Here is a 19,764-nt window from a genome sequence, read left to right as displayed (position 1 = left end):
CTAGCAAATACGGTATTAATCGCTTAATTGTTTTCTTTACCTCTTACCGCAATGACGACGACGAGTGATAACCACAATGTAGAAACAAACATAAAACAAAGTAAATATAGTGCTTACAGTTATAAAAGAACTAAAAACAGCGCTTCAAAAGGCTGATACGTCACAAAAAAAAAAATTAAGCTTGATGAGCTGGTTGTCTTAATATTTCAGCAGTACGCGGAATTAAGCAAAGTAATTATGGGTTATGTTATATAGGTTAATGCCAACATTTCGCTTGAAATATAAGTTGTGTGAAAGGTATGACATATTTATTTAGAAATAAGCTTCGGTCTGACGCGTCACGCGTCATGTACGTCTCACGCGTTCCGGTGTATAAAAAAAAATATAAACGGAACAAATTCAGTTTCAAGAGCCTGCAAGGTGACATCCCTTGTTTCCATAGTGCTTCCACCGGTGAAAGCAGCAATGTAGCTGATAACGGGGCGTGAACCTAGATGGCGTCGTGAAGACCCAACGCCGGGGTTTTCTTCGATTGTCCACCTGGGTAGTAATACAGGTTAACAGCAGTCCGCCGTCTCCGCATCCACTACAAATTAAATAAACCGTTGTAAGAACCACGTCAAATGTCGAAACAATCAACTCTGACAACAGACCACGATGTCACCACGCGTAAGCGGAGTCGAAGGAATTAAGGCATCCATACCAATCTGCACACCCGTTGGGGCAAAGTTTATGGAAATATAGTGCCAACACCTGGACCAATAAAGATATTGCGACCATACTGTGGTCACCCTTAAGCTAAAATTGCGGTAAAGGATACGTGATCTCTGAACCAATCAACCGCCTTCCTTTCATCACCTGACTGCATGAGTTTGGGCGACGTGGCGAAAGGGGGAAGTATGACTGGTGCAACGAGCAGGTAGCTGAGACTCCATTGTGTTCTTGGGGTGAATGGAGTATGCTAGGCACATGTTCATAGCTCTAAAATTCTATCATTATATGTTAGATAGTCTTGGGAGTAAACCCAATCTTTTGGGGAACAATATAATCAGCGTAAAAATACAGAAGTGCTTTGAGTTAGTTCACTGTGCCCCGTTTTTTTTCTTACTGAAAATACAAGAGCTCTCTTCCCTTATTACTTTAACGTAGATTATGCTCCGACGGTTTTTATTGGTTTTGAACATGTTTTTTTTCGTCCACGCGATTTGTGATGATTAGCTCTAAATATTTCTTTACTTTTGCCTAACTATCTTTTTAGGTCGTGCAGAAAGTGTAGTGCGAAAAAGCTAGAGTGAATTCGGCAGTAAGTTTTGTTTAAGTTCCACAACGCTTAATATCGCTTTAAAAAGCAAGATGTGGCAGTTTTCTTGCCAAGTTGCCGCTTAAAATAAATATCGGAAAAGTATCGCTAAGATCATCATTAATATGACGCATCTAACTGCAAAACATTTCCATTCGTAGGGTGAACGCAACACTTGTGGATCTTGTATACCATAAAGTGTTCTTTACATATTGGCTGACGTCAGAGCTAAAAATTAAAAACCACGAATATTGGAAGTGCACGAAAGCCGTCCAGATAGCGTACAGACGCGGAAAGAATCTGAGCAAAAACAATGGGTGAGTCAATTCGCTTCACGTTGCTTTCGATTACGCTAATGATCTGTAGTTGCTTGCATTTGGATTTCGCTTGCCCGTTTTAAATACATAAACCGAAGCTAACTTTTAATAAACTGGTGCTGTAAACTTTTTTATTATGCGTGAAATCGAGTCATACGAAGCTCAAATGACTGTTAAAAATAGGGGAAGCATTCCAACGCACAGGCAATAGCAACAAAGTGATCGCTTGTCGAGCTGACAATGAGACCATGACACATCGTGTGCCGCCATCGGCAAAAAAGGGTCTGAAAAACTAGATAAAGGGGAGACAGAAAATAATAACAAATAAGTTATTTTCGTGCTTTTCATGAAATCCTGCAGGAGGTACCGGTTTAAGCTGAGCCGTTTCCTAATCATCTCATACTTGGGAAAGTTTCTATGTTGCACGAGGCCGTCAAATAACGCTACCTTAGCATGACCTTCGAATGCTTGCGCGCTTTCTAAACCTTTGCATTTGTGCTGGTAAACATTCGGTACAGTGTTATCGTTTCTTAAAGAATTTAATATAAAAAAAGCCTCATGGAATTGGTAGGAGTCATCCACAAGCGAGGTGTAAGACAATCCCCTTTGCGGAATTTCGTTTACGAACACCCTGTACAATATTTCTCGCTTCTTCGTAGCTGTGCCGACTCTGTAAAACCTTAACTACGTATCGCAAATCATACTTTTGCTTTTGCAGGTGTATCTCTTATTCAGCATTTTCTGCTGCCTTTCGGACTCCTGGTCTGGACGGCGGACGTTGGAGTGTCCGAGGAGGTTGCCATTTGTGTCCTCAAAACAACAAATATTAGTGGCATCGTACGGTTCGTGCAAACCAGTGTGCGTAAGATGACCTCACGATTGTGAGACTTTTAGTAGTAGCTTGCTCTTCTATTCTTTTCTTGCATAAGCCAGATGTCCCTATACTTCGCTTTTTCGCTTGTTTGCTCCTTGATTAGAACTGGAGTGTTGAAGTCACAGTGAATGTCACTGGTCTTCCACCGGGATCTCATGGCTTCCACATTCACCAATACGGGGATATATCTAAAGGTAAGTTTATTAACAGGAGATTTTAAAAATATTGTTTAAAAATAATCACTGTACTGTTTTTACAATAACGCGGATCACAACGACCGCTAAAAGTGCGAGCTGGTCAAACCTACCGCGGCGCCAGCGAAAGAAATTACTTGGCACGAGCCGTTAAGGGTGGACCATTAACCAGGTGGCGCCTCCATGATAATGATATAAATAATGAAAATGGTGAGGCGACCTTTTTCATTGTAGCCACCAAAATCAAACAAGCCCCGTGCGCTAGCCAGATGTATATAAAACGAAAACATAATATAATATTTTTCCTCCCGTGTATCTTGCTCAAACTGTGTTCCAGCATTGCTTTAGTCTTCTGTTTACACTTCACACGCGAAGTGTTGTCCCGCCTCGGTGTTGCTGGCGTCACGGTACTGGACATGCTGGAGTTCATTCTGGCTGCGTCTGTCCCAGCCGTCTCCATGTTGCCCACGCTTGGTGTCGTGATCTTGATCACACGGAAACTGCTAGCGTACTTTTGAGGTGTATTAAAAGGATGTTTGTCCAACTGAGGTGGCAACAGGCTCTTACAAAAGAATTACAAGTTTACCGTGGTCCCAGTTTCTTGTATCTCCTAGCACCATATCTTGTCATTTTGCCTATACTTCAGGTAATGCGGACAGTTTAAATATTACCGAGTTATGTAGAGCTCTCGCTTTAATGAGCTTCACTATATATTGTAATGTAAAAACATCAAACTGAAGAAAATGTAAAAAAAAAAATTATCTGAAACATGTATAAACAACTATAATATTTCCCATCAAAAGGTCGCGCAATCAGAAGCAAGGACTGCGCATCTCAATCGCCATCGGCGTCATTAAAAAAGCGCTTATACTTGGGGAGTATTCTAGTAAACTTTTTTAAAATTTATGGGTATTATCTAGATAATATGTTAACAAGACGAACTTACTATGTCTCTGAGATCGCCATTATCAACATCAGAGTTTGTATGAAATGTTTGCGCTCGGTGGAAGCACAAGAAGGGATGAGGATTTTTGTGTGATCGATCGCCTGTCAATCGTCATTACGGTCAAAGTGGTCGTGCTATGTGTATTGACAGGTAATTTAATGGACATAATTTAAAACAGTGTTTTAGTTTTAATTTGAGTTGTCTAGAAAAATGTTGACGGTTTCTTCTTTAATGCTTCTATCTTGTTTTGTTATAAATATTTTCAGTGGTTCTTATTTGTGTGCATAAATATATACATCAAAACGTTTCGGTGCATTAGGTATATATTGCAGTGCCGCTTCACGAAATGATTGAATATCACTACATCTAAAAGTTTCTGTCGTAAAATTAATGATTGATGCAACTACAAAGTGCGCTCGTTTACTGTAGACGATTTATAATGGCAGTAACTAGCATGCAATGGAGTCGCTCACTTCTTAATAACATTTCATTGTTTTGGCTCAAACTTTGGCCTCAGTACAAACGAAAATACTACGTGGAAGTTTAAAATTCCTTAGACCTTTATGTTTGAGCAATTAAAAGTTATTTTAAATGTCTGTATCGACTTTAAAAAAATGGTCATATTAGTTTCCGATGTTTTATATTAGACCGTGACTACGGCCGGGGCCATACGAAGGAACCGCATAACTATTTTAGAGTGCAGCTCTTAGGCGCCCGTTTCCGGCTTGAGCGGCGTTGCCGTCGGCGTCGGCGTGACCGCGCGCATTGCATTATGGGACGTCTCTCTGCTATAGTGAGCGGGGAAATTTTTTCGCTAAGTTTAGCGAGAAATGTTTCGGCTAAATTTAGCGGGGAAACGTCCCATAATGCATCGCGCGCGGTTACGCCGACGGCGTAACCCCTTATGCTGAATTTTGGGACGTTTCCCCGCTAAAGATTGCGAGGAACTTTTCCCGATAAATTTATTACGAAGTTTTTCTGCTCAAATTAGGTAAAAATTTTCCCGCTAAATTTAGCGCGGAAATTCTACGCTAAATCTAGTGGGAAAAACTTCCCAGTAGAATTAGCGGGGATATTTTCACGCTAAATTAAGCGGGAAAAATGTTTCTGCTAAGTTTAGCGGGGACGTTTTTCCGCTAAATCTAGCGGGGGAATTTTTCGGCTAATTTTAGCGGAAAATGTTTTCCGCTAAATTTAGCGGAAAAATTCCCCCCTAGATTTAGCGGGGAATTGTTTTCGCTGATTTTTTTGTGAAATCTTTTTCGTTAAATTTAGCAGGGAAATGTTACTGTTAAATTTAGCGAGGAAATGTTACTTCTGAATTGAGCGGAAAAATTCTTAGCTGAAGTTAGTGGAGAAATTTTTGCTAAATTGGGCAGGAAATTTAGCGAACATTTAACGCTCAATGGGAGGGGAGCAGGAGAGGAGGAGTGGAGGGTAAAGAGAGGGGGAGAGGCATACCCTCCCCTCCGTGCCGTCCCCTCTTCGTCCTCAAGAGCTGCGGTCTAATTCGGAATTACAGAGAATTGTAATCGTCTTTCTTTTTTTATACAAATTACATAGTATTGTGTTAGAGAGGTACAAAATAGTTAATTGTTTGTTAAATATAAAAATGATGAGTCCAGGTGAGTAAAAACAAGATAAAATTATTCAGTTTTTCAAGTATGCCTCGTTCGCTGGAAACCATCAAACGGCATGATGAGCCATATGGCGTGTGCTTAAAATAAAAGCAAAACTTTAATGCAAGCAAGTTTTATTTTAGATCTTTCTACTCACTTTGATGGTGTGATAAAAGCCAGCATGGCCGCCAACGCTAATTGATTATTTCAAAACAAATGACTTAGTCCATAAAAAAAAGTTTGTACCTTTTACAGTGACGAGGTTATATTTTCCTACTTTCAAATAAACTAATCACCGGCGAGCACCATTGCAGAAACGTTCCAGCTCAATACCCTGAAAGAGCAGATAATGCTGTCCCTCAAGGATAAGGCCGCCGTTGGCGCTGTTCGCATGTTGCTTTCCCGCAGGCTGCGCCAGTGCAGGAGGCCACTACAACCCACTCTTCATGAACCATGGTGGACCCAACAGTTCTGTACGGTACGTTCTAAAATGTCTTATTTAGATGATTATCGGTTGAAGATTTCACTATAGAATGCCTTGACATGATAGTTCTCAAAGTGTTTCCGTTAACCCTTCTAAAAGTCGGAGTATAATTTGTTTTCCTGAGAAGTGAGACATTTTGAAAACCAGATTTCAGAGTCAGTTATTGAGATAATCGAGAATGAACCCTTCAAGAAATGGCACCTAGTGCTTGGCTGCTGTGCACAGAATCCAGTGATTTAGCCTCATAGCCCTATAGTAGAACTGCATTCAAGCAGTGCCACTGTCCGCCTTTTTAATGACTTTAGAGGAATGATGAACTCTGAGGTGCTTCTTACATAGATCTCTCAAACAAGGAGTCAACGCTGGTGAGATTTTGACTTATACAAGAATTCATAAGATGAGTGGAATAACTTCTAATTCGGGGTAGTAACTTAACTTGTGGTGTGCACTGCCGCACGCTGAAAAAGTGTGTTATCCCGGTGGCGAGAAGCAGGAGGAAGCAATAGTGAAAAAGGACGACGACATAACAGAAAGACCTACAAAACAAACAGAGAACGCTGACTTAAAATTCTGATGTATTCGGATGGATGGATAGATGGATGATAACGGCAGTATCCTTTCTAACGGGCCGTAGCCTGCGCCAACTAGCCGTAAACAGTAACAATTGCTTGATATCCCTTTTAATTTTCAAGGCATTGAGCTTCTCTATCACCAGGTCATGCAGATGATCGCCAGGCAGACCTTTGGGGGGTCGGGCAGAAAACTAAAAAGCGCAATCACCGCCTCCCTATCCGGCGATGGAGTCGCCAATTTTCCTGCGGTCGAACCATGCCGGCTTCACCTAACATGCGACTCACTGGGGGACAGGGTTGAGAATTTGGGCCGAAGCCACGCGGGTGAAAATACCAATTTTTCTCTGACCCGCCTGCCCCTCAGCTGGGCTAGTCAGTTGTACTTAGTTCAATCTTTCCTACATAATTTTCACCCGTACGCCAATCTCTTCTTCCTTGCCCCTACTCTTTCTATGACCTATCCTTCCGTCTTCACCAGCAAACCCAAGGGCCACCAGTTCGTCTGTCGCACCATCGTGAAAGGCAGGACTGAGCGTCTTACATTTTAAAATCCCATGCTGAATTGTTTCCGTCTCCAATTCTTACATACTGCGCACATTGTGTCTCAATATTCAAAATTCGACCTGTACGTTTCTTTTTTTAAGGCTCCCATCCTCGCGTCAAACAGCAGTGCGCTCCCTCTTGAATTATCGAATAAACCTTCTTTCTTTATTTCTTGTTTTGTGACCTATAAGTCGTCAATGTTGATTTTCCCTCCATTTTTTCTAGAGATATCCTACAAACGCTCCTTTGCCCTATCCCTAATTTCGCCTGAACACCAGAACCCATGTACGAGACTGCATAAACAAAGGTCAATTCTGTGACTATTCCTCCTTTCCATACTCCCCGTTCAACTTAGTATCTATTAATGTTCTATTACGCCCTGTGCTTCACAATTGTCAAATTCCTTTCACCCTCACCAATTATATGTCTCGGATGCTCCTCGAGGTATTTCTTTCCTTCGTTGACCCACACTCCCATATATTTGTACTTGTGCGCAATATCGATATCTATGTTCTGTATATTTAATGGTCTCCCTAGATGTCGTTAAAAACGTAATTACAGATTTTGTTTCGCTGAATTTAAATCCAAGAGCGTCCCCTAGCACGGCGCCGATTCCAATAATTTTCTGCAACTCTTCTTTTTTATCTGCTAAGAGTACAATATCATCTGCGTAAATTAGTTTAGTATTGTATTATGCCACCCATACATCAGGTGGCACTTTGAGTTATCGTTTGCGGTGTTACAACAATATGGCGTCCAGTGCCGGACAGCGGCACGCGCAATTTCTGGATGAATGTAGATATTGTAAATAGAACCTGTTTTTATTCGAACTCCGAGCTGGTCTGACGTGTCTTCCATTCCTCGGTGTGCCCGCTTGGTCCTTGGCCACCGACCACTTCCATGTCGCACGCGCCATGCCATGTAAGCCTTTTTCTATCTTCACAGGCCTTCCGAGGCGCTGTCTTTTCCTTAGCGTTTCATGTTTTTCTCCACCCTTTCATGGTGGCCCTCCATAACCACTACAATTAGGCCGTGCAGCTTCTGCCTTACTGTTCTTCCTCCCTCCATGTACGATATATTGAAGCCCAATTCACTTTGCTTTACTCCTTTCTCCATATTTCTAAGCCCACGCCTTGCTGTGGCTGGCTCTGTAGTTTGAGCCTCCCGTGTTATAGTTACTGTATTGTACAAGTACACTTCCTGCAGAAACCTAACCAATTTAACATGTAATTATGTTTCTTTTAGGTGTGTTCCCAACCTTCCGTGGTTTACGTAATCGTATGCTGCCTGAATGTCTAAACATGCCATCCATAGCAGTCGTTGGCTTGTCCGAGTTCTTTCTATAGATTGCGTCACTGCACACAAATTATCTTCTAGTCTCCCATCCTTGATAAAACCATTCTCGAGTCCTCCCAACATTTCTTCTGTTTCTACCCATTCTCCTACTCTACCCTTCACCACCTGCATTACTAGTCTGTATAGGACAGAGGTTGCCGTTATGGGGCGGTAGGATTTGATGTTGGCCCAGTCGCCTTTACCCTTGCACAGCAGCCTAATCCTGCTTTATCGACATGTCTCGGGTACCTCTCCCCCAACAACATTGTTTTCAAGAGTTTGTTGCAGTATACATTAATTTGTTTTTTTCCAAGGATTTTTCGAAGACTCGTTGGTATGCCATTTAGTCCAGTTGATGTTTCTGATGACACCCTGCTTTCGGTTTTTTTCTATTCACTTATTACTCTCTGTGACACATCTTTAAGGTCTGGTTGGCTGACAAAAGAAAATCTATTCTTTCCGTTTTTTCTGAAGGCTCTAGATCTGAAAACATTTCTTCAATTATATTCCTCCTCCTCCTCTTCTACCTGTGTCCCATCGTCAGTATAGTTAATGAGCGGTGGTGCATGTCAGTCTTTTTACCTTATGATTTTAAGTGCTCTCAAAACTTCTTGGCTGCATTTCTATAATTCCAGTTAATTTTCCCTCTTAGTTTCATTTCGCCGTTTCCAGTCTTGTCCTGGATTGAAGCATATGCTGCTGCTTTCTTTTCCTGAAACTCTTTCCGATTTTCCTGCATTTTCTCCGGTGAAGCACCCCTCTTTTTGCTTGTCTATGCTTCCTGGATGCCTCCTGTCACTGATTTATGGCTATTTTGGCTTCCTTAGCTCACTATCTCTTTGGCGTCTGTTTGTAGTTGTTCTTAAATCTGGCTGTGCTTCGTTCCAACTCCTTCTTCAATATTTCTGTTAATTCATTGTACCACCACCCTTTCTCTGCTTCTGTGGCTGCTGTGTCCTCAATTCGGCTTGGTCCTTTTCCAATGTTGCTTCCTACTACAATTCACGATCTCGCCTACGCCGTCACTTAACGAAAGGAAGCCCATCCAACGAGTGCCGACGCGCGCGCCTGTTGCTAGATTAGCGCAAAATCAACAGTTGGCGATTGGACCTTACAATTATTTACAGGGCTCAGTTGTATTAAACGATTTTTGGCAAGTAACCGGTAGGTAAATAACGACAACTGATAACGCAAAAAAGTAGAGTGGTCTGGTATTCTGCATAATCGTGGAACCAAATGCAAATATCAAAATACGCTGATCGGCATCTATTTAACGAGAATGTGTAAGACTTATGTGATCTTCTACTGACTTTCCTAATGAATAATAATGAGCAAATTTCCATTGTGAACTTCTCGGTGCACCGCATTAAGTATATTCTGCTTTGAATACTGTTCTTTCAGACACGTCGGTGACTTGGGTAACATTGTGGCAAACTCTGACGGGATTGTTGTCCACTGCCGTAAATATCACAACTTCACTCTCCATGGAACCCATTCGATTCTAGGGCGTTCTATTATCGTAAGTACAAGCCAGATTTTTTATTTTGTGTGTGTCATGCCTAACGTATCACTCAATACACCTTCTTCATTAGTGAAACATGCACAAGTGGGATTTAGCTCTATCATAATAAACCAGGTCAAATTTAGCTAATATTGCGCCCTTAAGTTTTGTGAAACACAATTAAAATTGTGTTTTAACGCGATAGGGCTAAGGAGGTCATGGGACGGGAAAATCCTGATTGGCTGTTGTTTCATGACGTCAGAGCCACATGACGATACGCGGGAATTTTAAGCAAACCACAACGCTCACGTGAAACGCGACGTCACGCGTGGAGTGAAAGTGATTGAAACATGCTATTTAATGGGAATTACAGGTCGGTGCATGCCTCAAACTATTTTGCTTCATAAAGTAATTGATTTGCCTCAAAGAAACAATTTGAAGAAGATTAGGCGGGATTCAAACCCGCAACCCTTCGGTTTCGAGCCAGACGCGCCTGCACGGCTTGCGAACGAAAGCGAGTTTATGTATTTAGCTACCGCGCTTCACTCTTACAGGCGAAGCTTAAGCGTACTACTGTAATTGTATCGTTTTTTATTTCCACGTACTTATAAGACGGAGAGCCGCGAATAAAAATTATCTTTTAATTTCACATTCTGATTGTAACTATAATACATATTCCAATCTACAACATCAAATGGCTGCTGAGTGCTTCTGATTACGTTTTGTTTTGCTTGGAAGAGCAACAAAAGAACAGCCTGCTGTCTCCCTCTAACGATTATTCGTCCCCCTTAGGACAATCCTCAACGTGTTAAAACTATAGCGTCGCCATATCAACGAGGTGCCTGTGTTGTTTTTTGTTCTAGTTTTCATAATTTGTTACCTAGCTATTTCGCGGACCAATATCTCGCGGTACCTTGTCAATGCATTAGGTAGCCCTCCAAAACAGTACCGCTTCTAGTAAAATACTTTCTTATGAGTGATTGCCTGTCTTGTCACAGATTCACGCCGACGTGGACGACTACGGACTTGGCGGTCACAGCGACAGTCTCAAGACTGGTCACGCTGGAGCCCGCCTGGCTTGCTGTTCCATTGTCGTTTCTCAATGATTATTTTTTTTCCTGCGTCGCACTAAGTAAAATATTAGGAATGAATAGGCCTACTGTGTGTTTTTTATTTAAAATTGTCTCACCCAAAGAACGATGCCAAGACCTACTGCTCTAAATACGCTTAAAAAATATTGATAATTTCTTGTGATTTTTTATGTTTAGTCATGTGGGTCTGATCAACCAATTATGTTCAGACTCTCCCTCACTCATATTAGTATAGAGCTTACGCACGCGGTATTTTGTCATTGTGTCCAAGTCGAGTGCCGTGTGTCTGTTAACCTTATCGTTACTCTTTCCTATCTATAGCGCGGCTGCTATCAGTATAAGAGCAGCCGCGAGCCTGTCAACGTTTGAACTTGTATTCTTGGAAGCAAAGAATAAATCACGCTTCACCGAGTTCTTCCCTCGAAGATAAAACAGTGGCGACGAGGATGGGATGGCTGGGAAGTCAGAAGGAAGCGCTGTTATCTGCAACAGCGGAAGCGCCTTGACGGAGGACCACGACATGGCTTCGTGCGGCGGCCTCTTTGAGCAGTTCATCGAGGATGGGAACGAAGACTTCGAGTAGTACATCGAGTGGCTGGAGCACTATTTTCGAGCAACGAAGGTGAGCGACGATTTGAAGGACTCGGTCTTCGTAACGGCCATCGGGAAGCAAGCATACCGCACGTTGAAGACGCTGTTAACCCCAGTAAAGCCAGACCAGAAGGACTATGCGAATCTGGTCATAGTCCTCATGACGTATTATGCTCCGAAGCCAATGGTGATCGCCGAGCAATTGAGATTCAACCGGAGGGCCCAGCTTGAGATGGAAACGGTGGCGACACTTACGGTGGAGTTAAAAAGGCTCGCGGCCACCTGCGATTTTGGGCAGTCCCTGGATGAAGCACTCCGGGAACGTTCTGTCAAGGGACTCAAGGGCCAAACAGCCCCAAGCAGAGCTTCTTAAAAACAAAACTTTAACTTTCTCGGTGGCATGCGACATTGCCAGAAGCATTGAGCTCGCAAGATCAGAGACCAAGAAATTTCAGCCAGCAGCCCCGGAACAAGTGGAGGTGAACGCCGTCCAACGTCCCTTCCGGGACAGGAACGACGGAGCGGCTACCAGGAAGGCGACGACGGAGACGTCCGAGGCGTCATGCTGTTTCCACTGCGGAGCACCCCATGCCGAGTCAAGTTGCCCGTTCCGGAAGTACAAGTGCCAAGTTTGTAGGCGAGTGGAACACCAGGCAAGGGTCTCCGAAGCAACATCCCGTTTGGTGCAAGACGTAGACAACGGTAATCATGAGGACAACGTTTGGCTGTACAACATTGGCTCTTGCAAATCTAGCAAAGGGGGTTACACTACTGAAGGTCGTGTGGCGGGCAGAAGGGTGACGATGCAGGTGAATACGGGAGCGTCGGTTTCCATTGTGCCTGAACAGTTGTATAAGCAGTACTGGCCAAGATGGTCTCTCGCGAACTGTCGCCTAAAGTTGAAAACTTATGGGGGCGTGCCGTTGGAGGTATTGGGCAAGTTGATTGTACCTGTGGAGCACAATGGGCAGACCATGGTGTTGTTGCTTGTAGTGGTGCGAACGCCACAGAAATGCGACAATCTGTTAATGGGCCGCGATTGGCTAGACGCGTTAAGGCTAGTCTGGATGAGGGTACGTGTATGGTGTTAGTCTAGACAAAGTGGCAGCGCTGATTGAACGATTCTCGGAAGGGTTTGAGCCTGCGCTGGGATTAATCGCGGGCAGTCAAGTTAAATTAGTGTTGAAGGACGACACAACCCCAGTTTTCTGTAAACATAGAACTGTGCCATTCGGTTTAAGAGAATCAGTAGAGCAAGAGTTGCATTCACTGGTAAAGACCGGAGTCCTTGTTCCTGTTCAGCAGAGTGAGTGTGGCTCAACGTTTATAGACGAGAGGGCGCTGCGGTCAAATGCTCAAATGCGTATATAACCACGTTCCATAACACACATTCTCTTTCTGACATGGACCGTTCACTTAAGCGGTGGAAATGCAATCCCACGGCTTCTAGCGGATCAGCTTGGATCCGCTAGAAGCCGTGGGAATATGGCTCTGTATGTCACCGACCATAAAGCAGTAATAATGAAGTCGAAGCGCAACCCGGAATTCAGCACTACCTATGAGACACAAAAAAAATATCAGCACCATCAGCACTATCTATGAACAATAAAATCAGCATCAGCACCCCCAGATCTTCGGTCCAATCAACATTATTCACCACGTGGAGTTGCAGTCATTTTTTTTTTCGGCGCTGGACGAAGCTCCGCTATCCGCAAGAGACATAAGACGGGAAACGCGAAGGGAGCAGCTGTTGTCGAAAGTGTTGTTCTACACACAAAGCGGCTTACCTTCGAAGGTTACAGAGGATTTGCTAGCGCCTTATTTTGTTAGACGCAACGAACTGTCAGTTGATCAAGAGTGCGTGACTTGGGGCAATCGCGTAGTGGTTTCACTGTCACTGAAAGGCAAAGTGTTAACAATGTTACACGAAGGTCATCCGAGGATAACGCGAATGAAAATGTTGTCCAGGAGTCACGTCTGGTGGCCTCGTCAAACGGAAGATGTAGGGGAAAGCGTGAAAGAGTGTGCCACGTGTCAGCTTTCACAAAATGTTGCGCTTAAGGTACCCTTGTTGTCGTGAGGTAGGCCGATACGTAGACGGGAGAGAGTGCACCTCGACTATGCCTATCGCAATCAACCATGTTTTCTTATGCTTGTGGACGCCCATTCTAAATGTTTTGAAGGGTTTGTGATGAGCAGCACAAGTAGTGATAAGACAGTGGAAAAGCTGCGTAGCGTGTTTGCGGCATACAGGATACCGGAAGAGGTACCCTATTGGGAAAACCAGCAAGGATATCAAGCTGGTTTGAGCTGGTATAGGTAGTAATCAAGCTGGTTCAAGCTGGTTCCAGCTGGTTCGAGCTGGTACTGCAGCCGGGCAAGCTGGTTCGAATGGTACTGAAGCTGGTTCAAGCTTGTCAAGCTGGTTCAAGCTGGTTCGAGCTGCCAATGCAGGTGGGCAAGCTCGTACTTGAACTGGTTCAAGCTTGTCATGCTGGTTCAAGCTGGTTCTGAATCTGGCCCGAGCTGGTTCAAGCTGGTGTTGCTGGGGGCGCGCACGCCAAGGTCGGCGAGAGCTTGTCGAACTGTCACTGCCGGGAGCGCGCGCGCCAAGGTCGGCTAAGGTGAAAACGATGCCACGTCCTGTTCTTTGTCCTCTCCTTTTTGGTAGACGATCGGGCGCTTCAGGCACGCTGCGAGCTTCTTTTGTGTGCGAGAGGGAGAGAAAGTGAGTGGTAGGAACGTAGAATTTGAGACACATTTGGCTTTCTTGGGCAGATTTTCGAAGCGACGGCTGTGTGCCCGTTGTTTGGCGACTAGCTGAACGGCGGTGCAAGCGAAGCGGGATTTAAGGGGACAGCGAGCGGCAGTCCGTTCAGCGCGGAAAGAAGTCGGATGCCCCGACTGAGCCGTCGTTTTGTGTCTTCGAACATCTGTGTGCTCGTGAATGACGGTGGTGCCGAGGAGTATCGCTAATGCCATACAAGCCACACGAAGTTCCTCGCCTCTAACGACTACGCAAGAGAACGCTTCGCTCCCATTACGGGCGGGACCCAGGTTCGCTTCTCTCATCCGTCTAGTATTTTTTATCGTTATTTTCTGTTTTTGGCGTGTGTCTAGTATTTTTTGTGTTGAGAGTAAGCAATCTAGTTTTAATAGCATAGTTTGTTTTGCACCGAGAACACTATCTGTGCGCCGGTTAGTACTGTGCCAGCGCAGTGGATGTGTAGTATCTGAGCTCACGTGAGCAGACCGCGAACACGAAAATATTAATTAGATGCCGAGTTGGCTTTTCTGAAGAGTTTTCTTGTTTATTCTGTGTATTCATTTAAACTGGTTAAAATGGTGGGGAAGTACACCAGCCTAACCAGCATGGGAAGTTCATCCAGCATGACCCAGCATTTGCCCAGCATCCAACCAGCTCGACCAGCACGGCAAGCTGGGCATGCTGGAGCAATAACCCAGCATGAAGGGTTAATGCTGGGACGAGCATGAAGCTGGGATGCTCGGACCAGCTTGTGCTGGGACCAGCTTGTGTTGGGACCAGCGCGGAAAGCTGGGCATGCTGGAGCAATAACCCAGCATAAAGCAGGGAAGCTGGGACCAGCTTGTGGTGGTTTTTTTTCAGTAGGGTAGTAACCGATAACGGACCCCAATTCACATCAACAGAGTTTAAACTGTTTTTGAGTAGGAATGGCGTCCTACACAGCAAATTTCCGCCCTACCATCCCGCCTCCAATGGCGGCGCAGAACACTGTGTACAAACCGTAAAAAATCTTTGTTCAAGCAAGTGATGGACGAGCAGAGAAGCGGCCATGCGAAGTCGCTGCAGCATCGCATAGACCAATTCCTGTTTAGTTACACGAATGCCCCCCCCCCCGGGAGAACTGATAAAACTCCTGCCCAGCTGTTCCTGTCATGGAGGCCTGAAGAAAACTGAGCCTTCTGCACCCCGACATCGAAAAACGAATGAAAAAGAAACTTGAGTGAACCAAAGAGTTTGCGGACCAGCACCGAGGGGCCTGGAGGGAGTTCTCTGAAGGTGACCAAGTTATAGTAAAGGGCCTACGGGCCGGCGATGCCAAATGGCTGACGGGCACAGTAAGCAAGCACGTGAGTCTAGCTACTTATCTGGTTCCTGTCGGCGAGGCAGAGTGGTACATTCATGCTGACAACCTGCGGCCGAGATCATGTCAAGCTGATATGGGGACACCTAACCGACTAGAGCCGTTTTCCGGAATCGAGACTGACACCGCTACAGCTGACCGGACGACCATGACCTGGCACAAGCAGGGGACGGAGCTGCGACACCACGGCCGCCTGACCCAGACTCCAGCCTCTCTAGAACTGTGACTGTTGGTCCCAGTGCCCCACCATCGGACAACGGAGTCTCCAGACCAGAAGCTCCACCGGCTTCTCCACTGCTGTGCCTCGGCGTACCACACGACCAAGCCGACCTCCGCAGCGCTACAAGCCGTAGACACCGCGAACTTTGCAGAGGGGAAGAGTTATTGTGTTATTGTGTCCTAGTCGAGTGCCAGGTGTCTGTTAACCTTATCGTCACTCTTCCTTATGTATAGCGCGGCTGCTATCAGTATAAGAGCAGTTGCGAGCGTGTCTAAGTTTGGACTTGTATTCTTGGAAGCAAAGAATAAACCACGCTTCACCGAGTCATTCCCTCAAAGTTAAAACAGTAATTGTATCTTTTTTTTTATTTTCACACACTTATAAGACGGAAAGCCGGGAATAAAAATTATGTTTTAATTTCACATTCTGATCGTAACTATAGTATATATTCAAATGTACAACATCAAATGGCTGCTGAGTGCTTCTGATTACTTTTTGTTTTGCTTAGAAGAGCAACAAAAGAACAGCCTGCTGTCTTCCTCTAACGATTATTCGTCCCCCTTAGGACAATCCTCAACGTGTTAAAACTATAGCGTTGCCACATCAAGGAGCTGCCTGTGTTGTTTTTGTTCTAGTTTTCATAATTTCTTACCTAGCTATTTCGCGGACCAATATCTCGCGCTACCTTGTAAATACATTAGGTAGCCCGCCCAAACTGTACCGCTTCTAATAAAATACTTTCTCATGAGTGATTGTCTCCCTTGTCACAGATTCACGCCGACGAAGACGACTACGGAATTGGCAATCACAACGACAGTCTCACGACTGGTCACGTTGGAGCCCGCCTGGCTTGCTGTTCCATTGTCGTTTCTCAATGATTTCTTTTTTCCTGCGTCGCACTAAGTAAAATATTAGGAATGAATATGCCTATTGTGCTTTTTTATTTAAAATTGTCTCACCCAAAGAACGATGTCAATACTTACTGCCTCTAAACACGCTTTAAAAACATTATTAATTTCTTGGGATTTTTTATGTTTCGTCACGTGGGTCTGATCTACCAATTACGTTCAGATTTTCCCTCGCTCGTATTAGTATAGAGTTTACGCACGTGGTATTGATTCATGTTCAAAACTATCTACATGATATGTCGTGTAATATTTGTTGGTCCTTGTGATCTTTGCATTAATCATATATGCGCTTCTGTAACTATAAATAAACAGTGGTTATGCATTTATGAACTGATTATCATCCTTATGTTTTATGCTGAGTTCGGGTCTTAATTAATGTTGTAAAGTTTTTGGTTATGATTTTCGCTCCTCACACTTGAGGAGGCACATTGTGCACAAATTAGTAATTGTAAATATGGACAGTTAATTTATTATTTGCTCCATCGCATCTTCCATGCAGGCCAACACTAAGCACTTTTTGATAGAGAAAGTAAACAGTCCAAAAATTGCGTAACATGGCCAGTAAATTATTGTAACTCTCTCTATTGAAATTACGTATAAAGTTTAGAACACTTAATGCCAACTTTTTTTACGACAAATGAAGCACCTTGAAAATTGGGTCTCCATTGGACAGGTCGTCAGTTTTTCTAAGCAAAGTGAAGCAACCTTGTTTTTGATGCTGACAATCATACCCATAAAGGTTGCGAGCAGGCTGTCGGACCGGAATCGAACCGAACCGAAAACCGGAGTCGAACCTTTATTTCAAGCCGAATTGGCAGTGAACCGAACCGAAATTTTTGCCGCCGTCTTGGGACGGAACCGGAAAAAAAATAGCGGTAACTGGTTTAAAATGGTTCACGCTATTTTTTTTTTCATTTGTGTTCAGTATTACAAAATGAATATTCAGGAGTCGAAAATTGGCAGCTGTTTTCTTTATATATTGATCAAATCGTCATGTACAGAATTGCAATGTATGAGAAATTGTGGGTTTTCATGGCGACAATGCATGATTAAGCATGTGTCACGTGACCCTGTGACGTCACGTGACCTCGTGACGTCACGTGACTCATTGTGTCAAGTCGATTTAAATTAAGAACGTCACTATACCCCGTCTCACCCTATGATTAACTAAAGGCCATAGCTACAGACTGCCAGGTCCAGTCGCGAACCAGTTAGAAACCAGGTGGTGTATTGCCCCGACGTGCGTACCAGTGCGCAAGTCTCGGAGATACGAACGCCTGAAAAACACATGGTTCCTAACTGGCTCGCGATTGGACCTGGCAGCTTGTAGCTTTGGTCTAGAGTTCATCGTAGGTTGAGAAGAGGTTTATATTCATTAACGTTGTTGACACCGTAACGTAACATGACATCACGACTTCACACCGAGAGTTACGTTGCACCGTGACCTGCGCGATTTTCGCAACCCCGAGGCGTGTGCTCGGGATCACGACAATCGGCATCGCCAAACATTCGGATAACGGCTCGTGATCAATTAAAGATAACAATAGCTCAGCTCTAAGAATATCTAAAGCTGAGCCCATGCTCTATGCTTTGCTAACCCCAGCACATGACTATCATAAACACGGACAGTATATAATTAACGTCAAATATTTTGGCCCCGCTTGTTCTAAGTTCGAATTGAGGAGGGGAAAGCTGTTTCAGTTATTCTTTTTTTACGCGTCTACCACTGCACGGAGAAAAAAAAACTAATGAGTGTTTTTTGACACTATCAACGTCAGGCATTATATTTTAGCTGTATTTACTTAATCTATATAGTTGTTGGGCGTCCCACTTTACATGCACAAATCATTGAAGCATTCAAACATGATTTCGTTATTGCTCAACTGCCCCAGAAAGTTGTCCCCCAGAATAAAAAGTATTGAAGATGTGACTTATTAATATGACGTTACATAAAACTTCAAGTGTGTACGGAAGGGATGCATAAAAAGAGAGATACTAGTGGCCTCAGAAAACAGCCGAACATTGGCAGTCACTGTAAAAGCTCTGTTATACTCCATCGTTGAGCGAAGCGAACGTAGCATTGTGCAGAACGTGTGCCTTTTAAAGACAGGCGACCAGGAACTCGATATCTGCGACCAATTATTATCCATGTGCGCTGCGCTACGCCGCGTTTGCTATGCTCGACGTTGGAGTATAACAGCGCTTTTCTCAAGTTCTTCCCCAAGTTTCTATCACCTCTGTGTGTTCTTTAAACTTCACAGTTGAGTGCAAAATAAAAGCAATGGAGGATTTCTGTTAACAAGTGACATAAATATAATTGTCGAATTAGCAGCCCAAAACAGAGGAGGGAGGGGGAGGCGGTTTTAAATATATACTGGGTTGTTAAGGTTCCTCTGCCCCGTATCTTCAGTGCAGACCAGAACGCGTGGCCCCGGAAACTAATTGTTTGCGAAAACACTTCTGCCAGAAAGCTCGTTTTCGTCGAACCAGACACTCGATCCCCGTTCCTCACCACGATACACAAACAATATTATTTTTGTGCCATTCAAATACATGGCTTGCTCTCGGCGCGAACCTTCTGCAGCGTGCATTTTGCACCAACGGATGTGACTTTCTTGGAAAGAAAAAATCGCCATGACTACCAGTATATAGTACCATGACGTCACGTGCAAACCGTGTTAAACAGTTCAGCTTTCTTGTGAAATGCGATGATCGCAACACTTGCAATACATTTTCAAAGTGCATAGTTGTGCAGTATTCATAGCAGTATCGCGATGATACACGGCCGCCTAATTAGGGTGTACTAGAAGGGGAGGTGTGAAAATCGCGGCCATTTCCTGTGTGGTCCCTCCAGGCTTTGATGTCATCAGGGAAAAATTGGGCGCTGTACCCAAAGGCGCCGTAGAGTGCCTTCATTTGCCTGACGCTCCGCTGACAGGGTGGAGACACCCGCCATTTTGCGGCGAACTTTGCGATGCTCTCACCGGCGTCATATTGCGTCTATCTTTCCAGAACTTTTGCTAACCACAACGTTTTTGCACCTCGACTTTGTCACACACACACTACAGGACCCACACCCAATCTGGAGCTAATAGTGACCTCAGGCGCCATACTGTGGTGCTCCATTGGCTCCACTGGTGTC

General features: G+C 44.2%; 1 protein-coding gene across 1 annotated transcript; it reads left to right on the top strand.

The window, feature by feature from the left end:
• Window positions 1-969: 969 nt before the first annotated feature.
• LOC115319697 (superoxide dismutase [Cu-Zn], chloroplastic) lies at window positions 970-16,592 on the top strand. Its single transcript, XM_029979736.4, is given in 8 exon segments — window positions 970-1,076; window positions 1,462-1,617; window positions 2,336-2,441; window positions 2,443-2,475; window positions 2,595-2,685; window positions 5,659-5,728; window positions 9,586-9,703; window positions 16,485-16,592. Coding segments are annotated over 8 exon segments (789 nt in total).
• The last annotated feature ends 3,172 nt before the right edge of the window (window positions 16,593-19,764 follow it).

This window comes from Ixodes scapularis, unplaced genomic scaffold (assembly GCF_016920785.2).
Source record: "Ixodes scapularis isolate PalLabHiFi unplaced genomic scaffold, ASM1692078v2 PGA_scaffold2__306_contigs__length_199485367, whole genome shotgun sequence".
In the NCBI taxonomy this organism is placed as follows: Eukaryota; Metazoa; Arthropoda; class Arachnida; order Ixodida; family Ixodidae; genus Ixodes; species Ixodes scapularis.
This window is presented reverse-complemented; position numbering and strand designations above follow the sequence as displayed.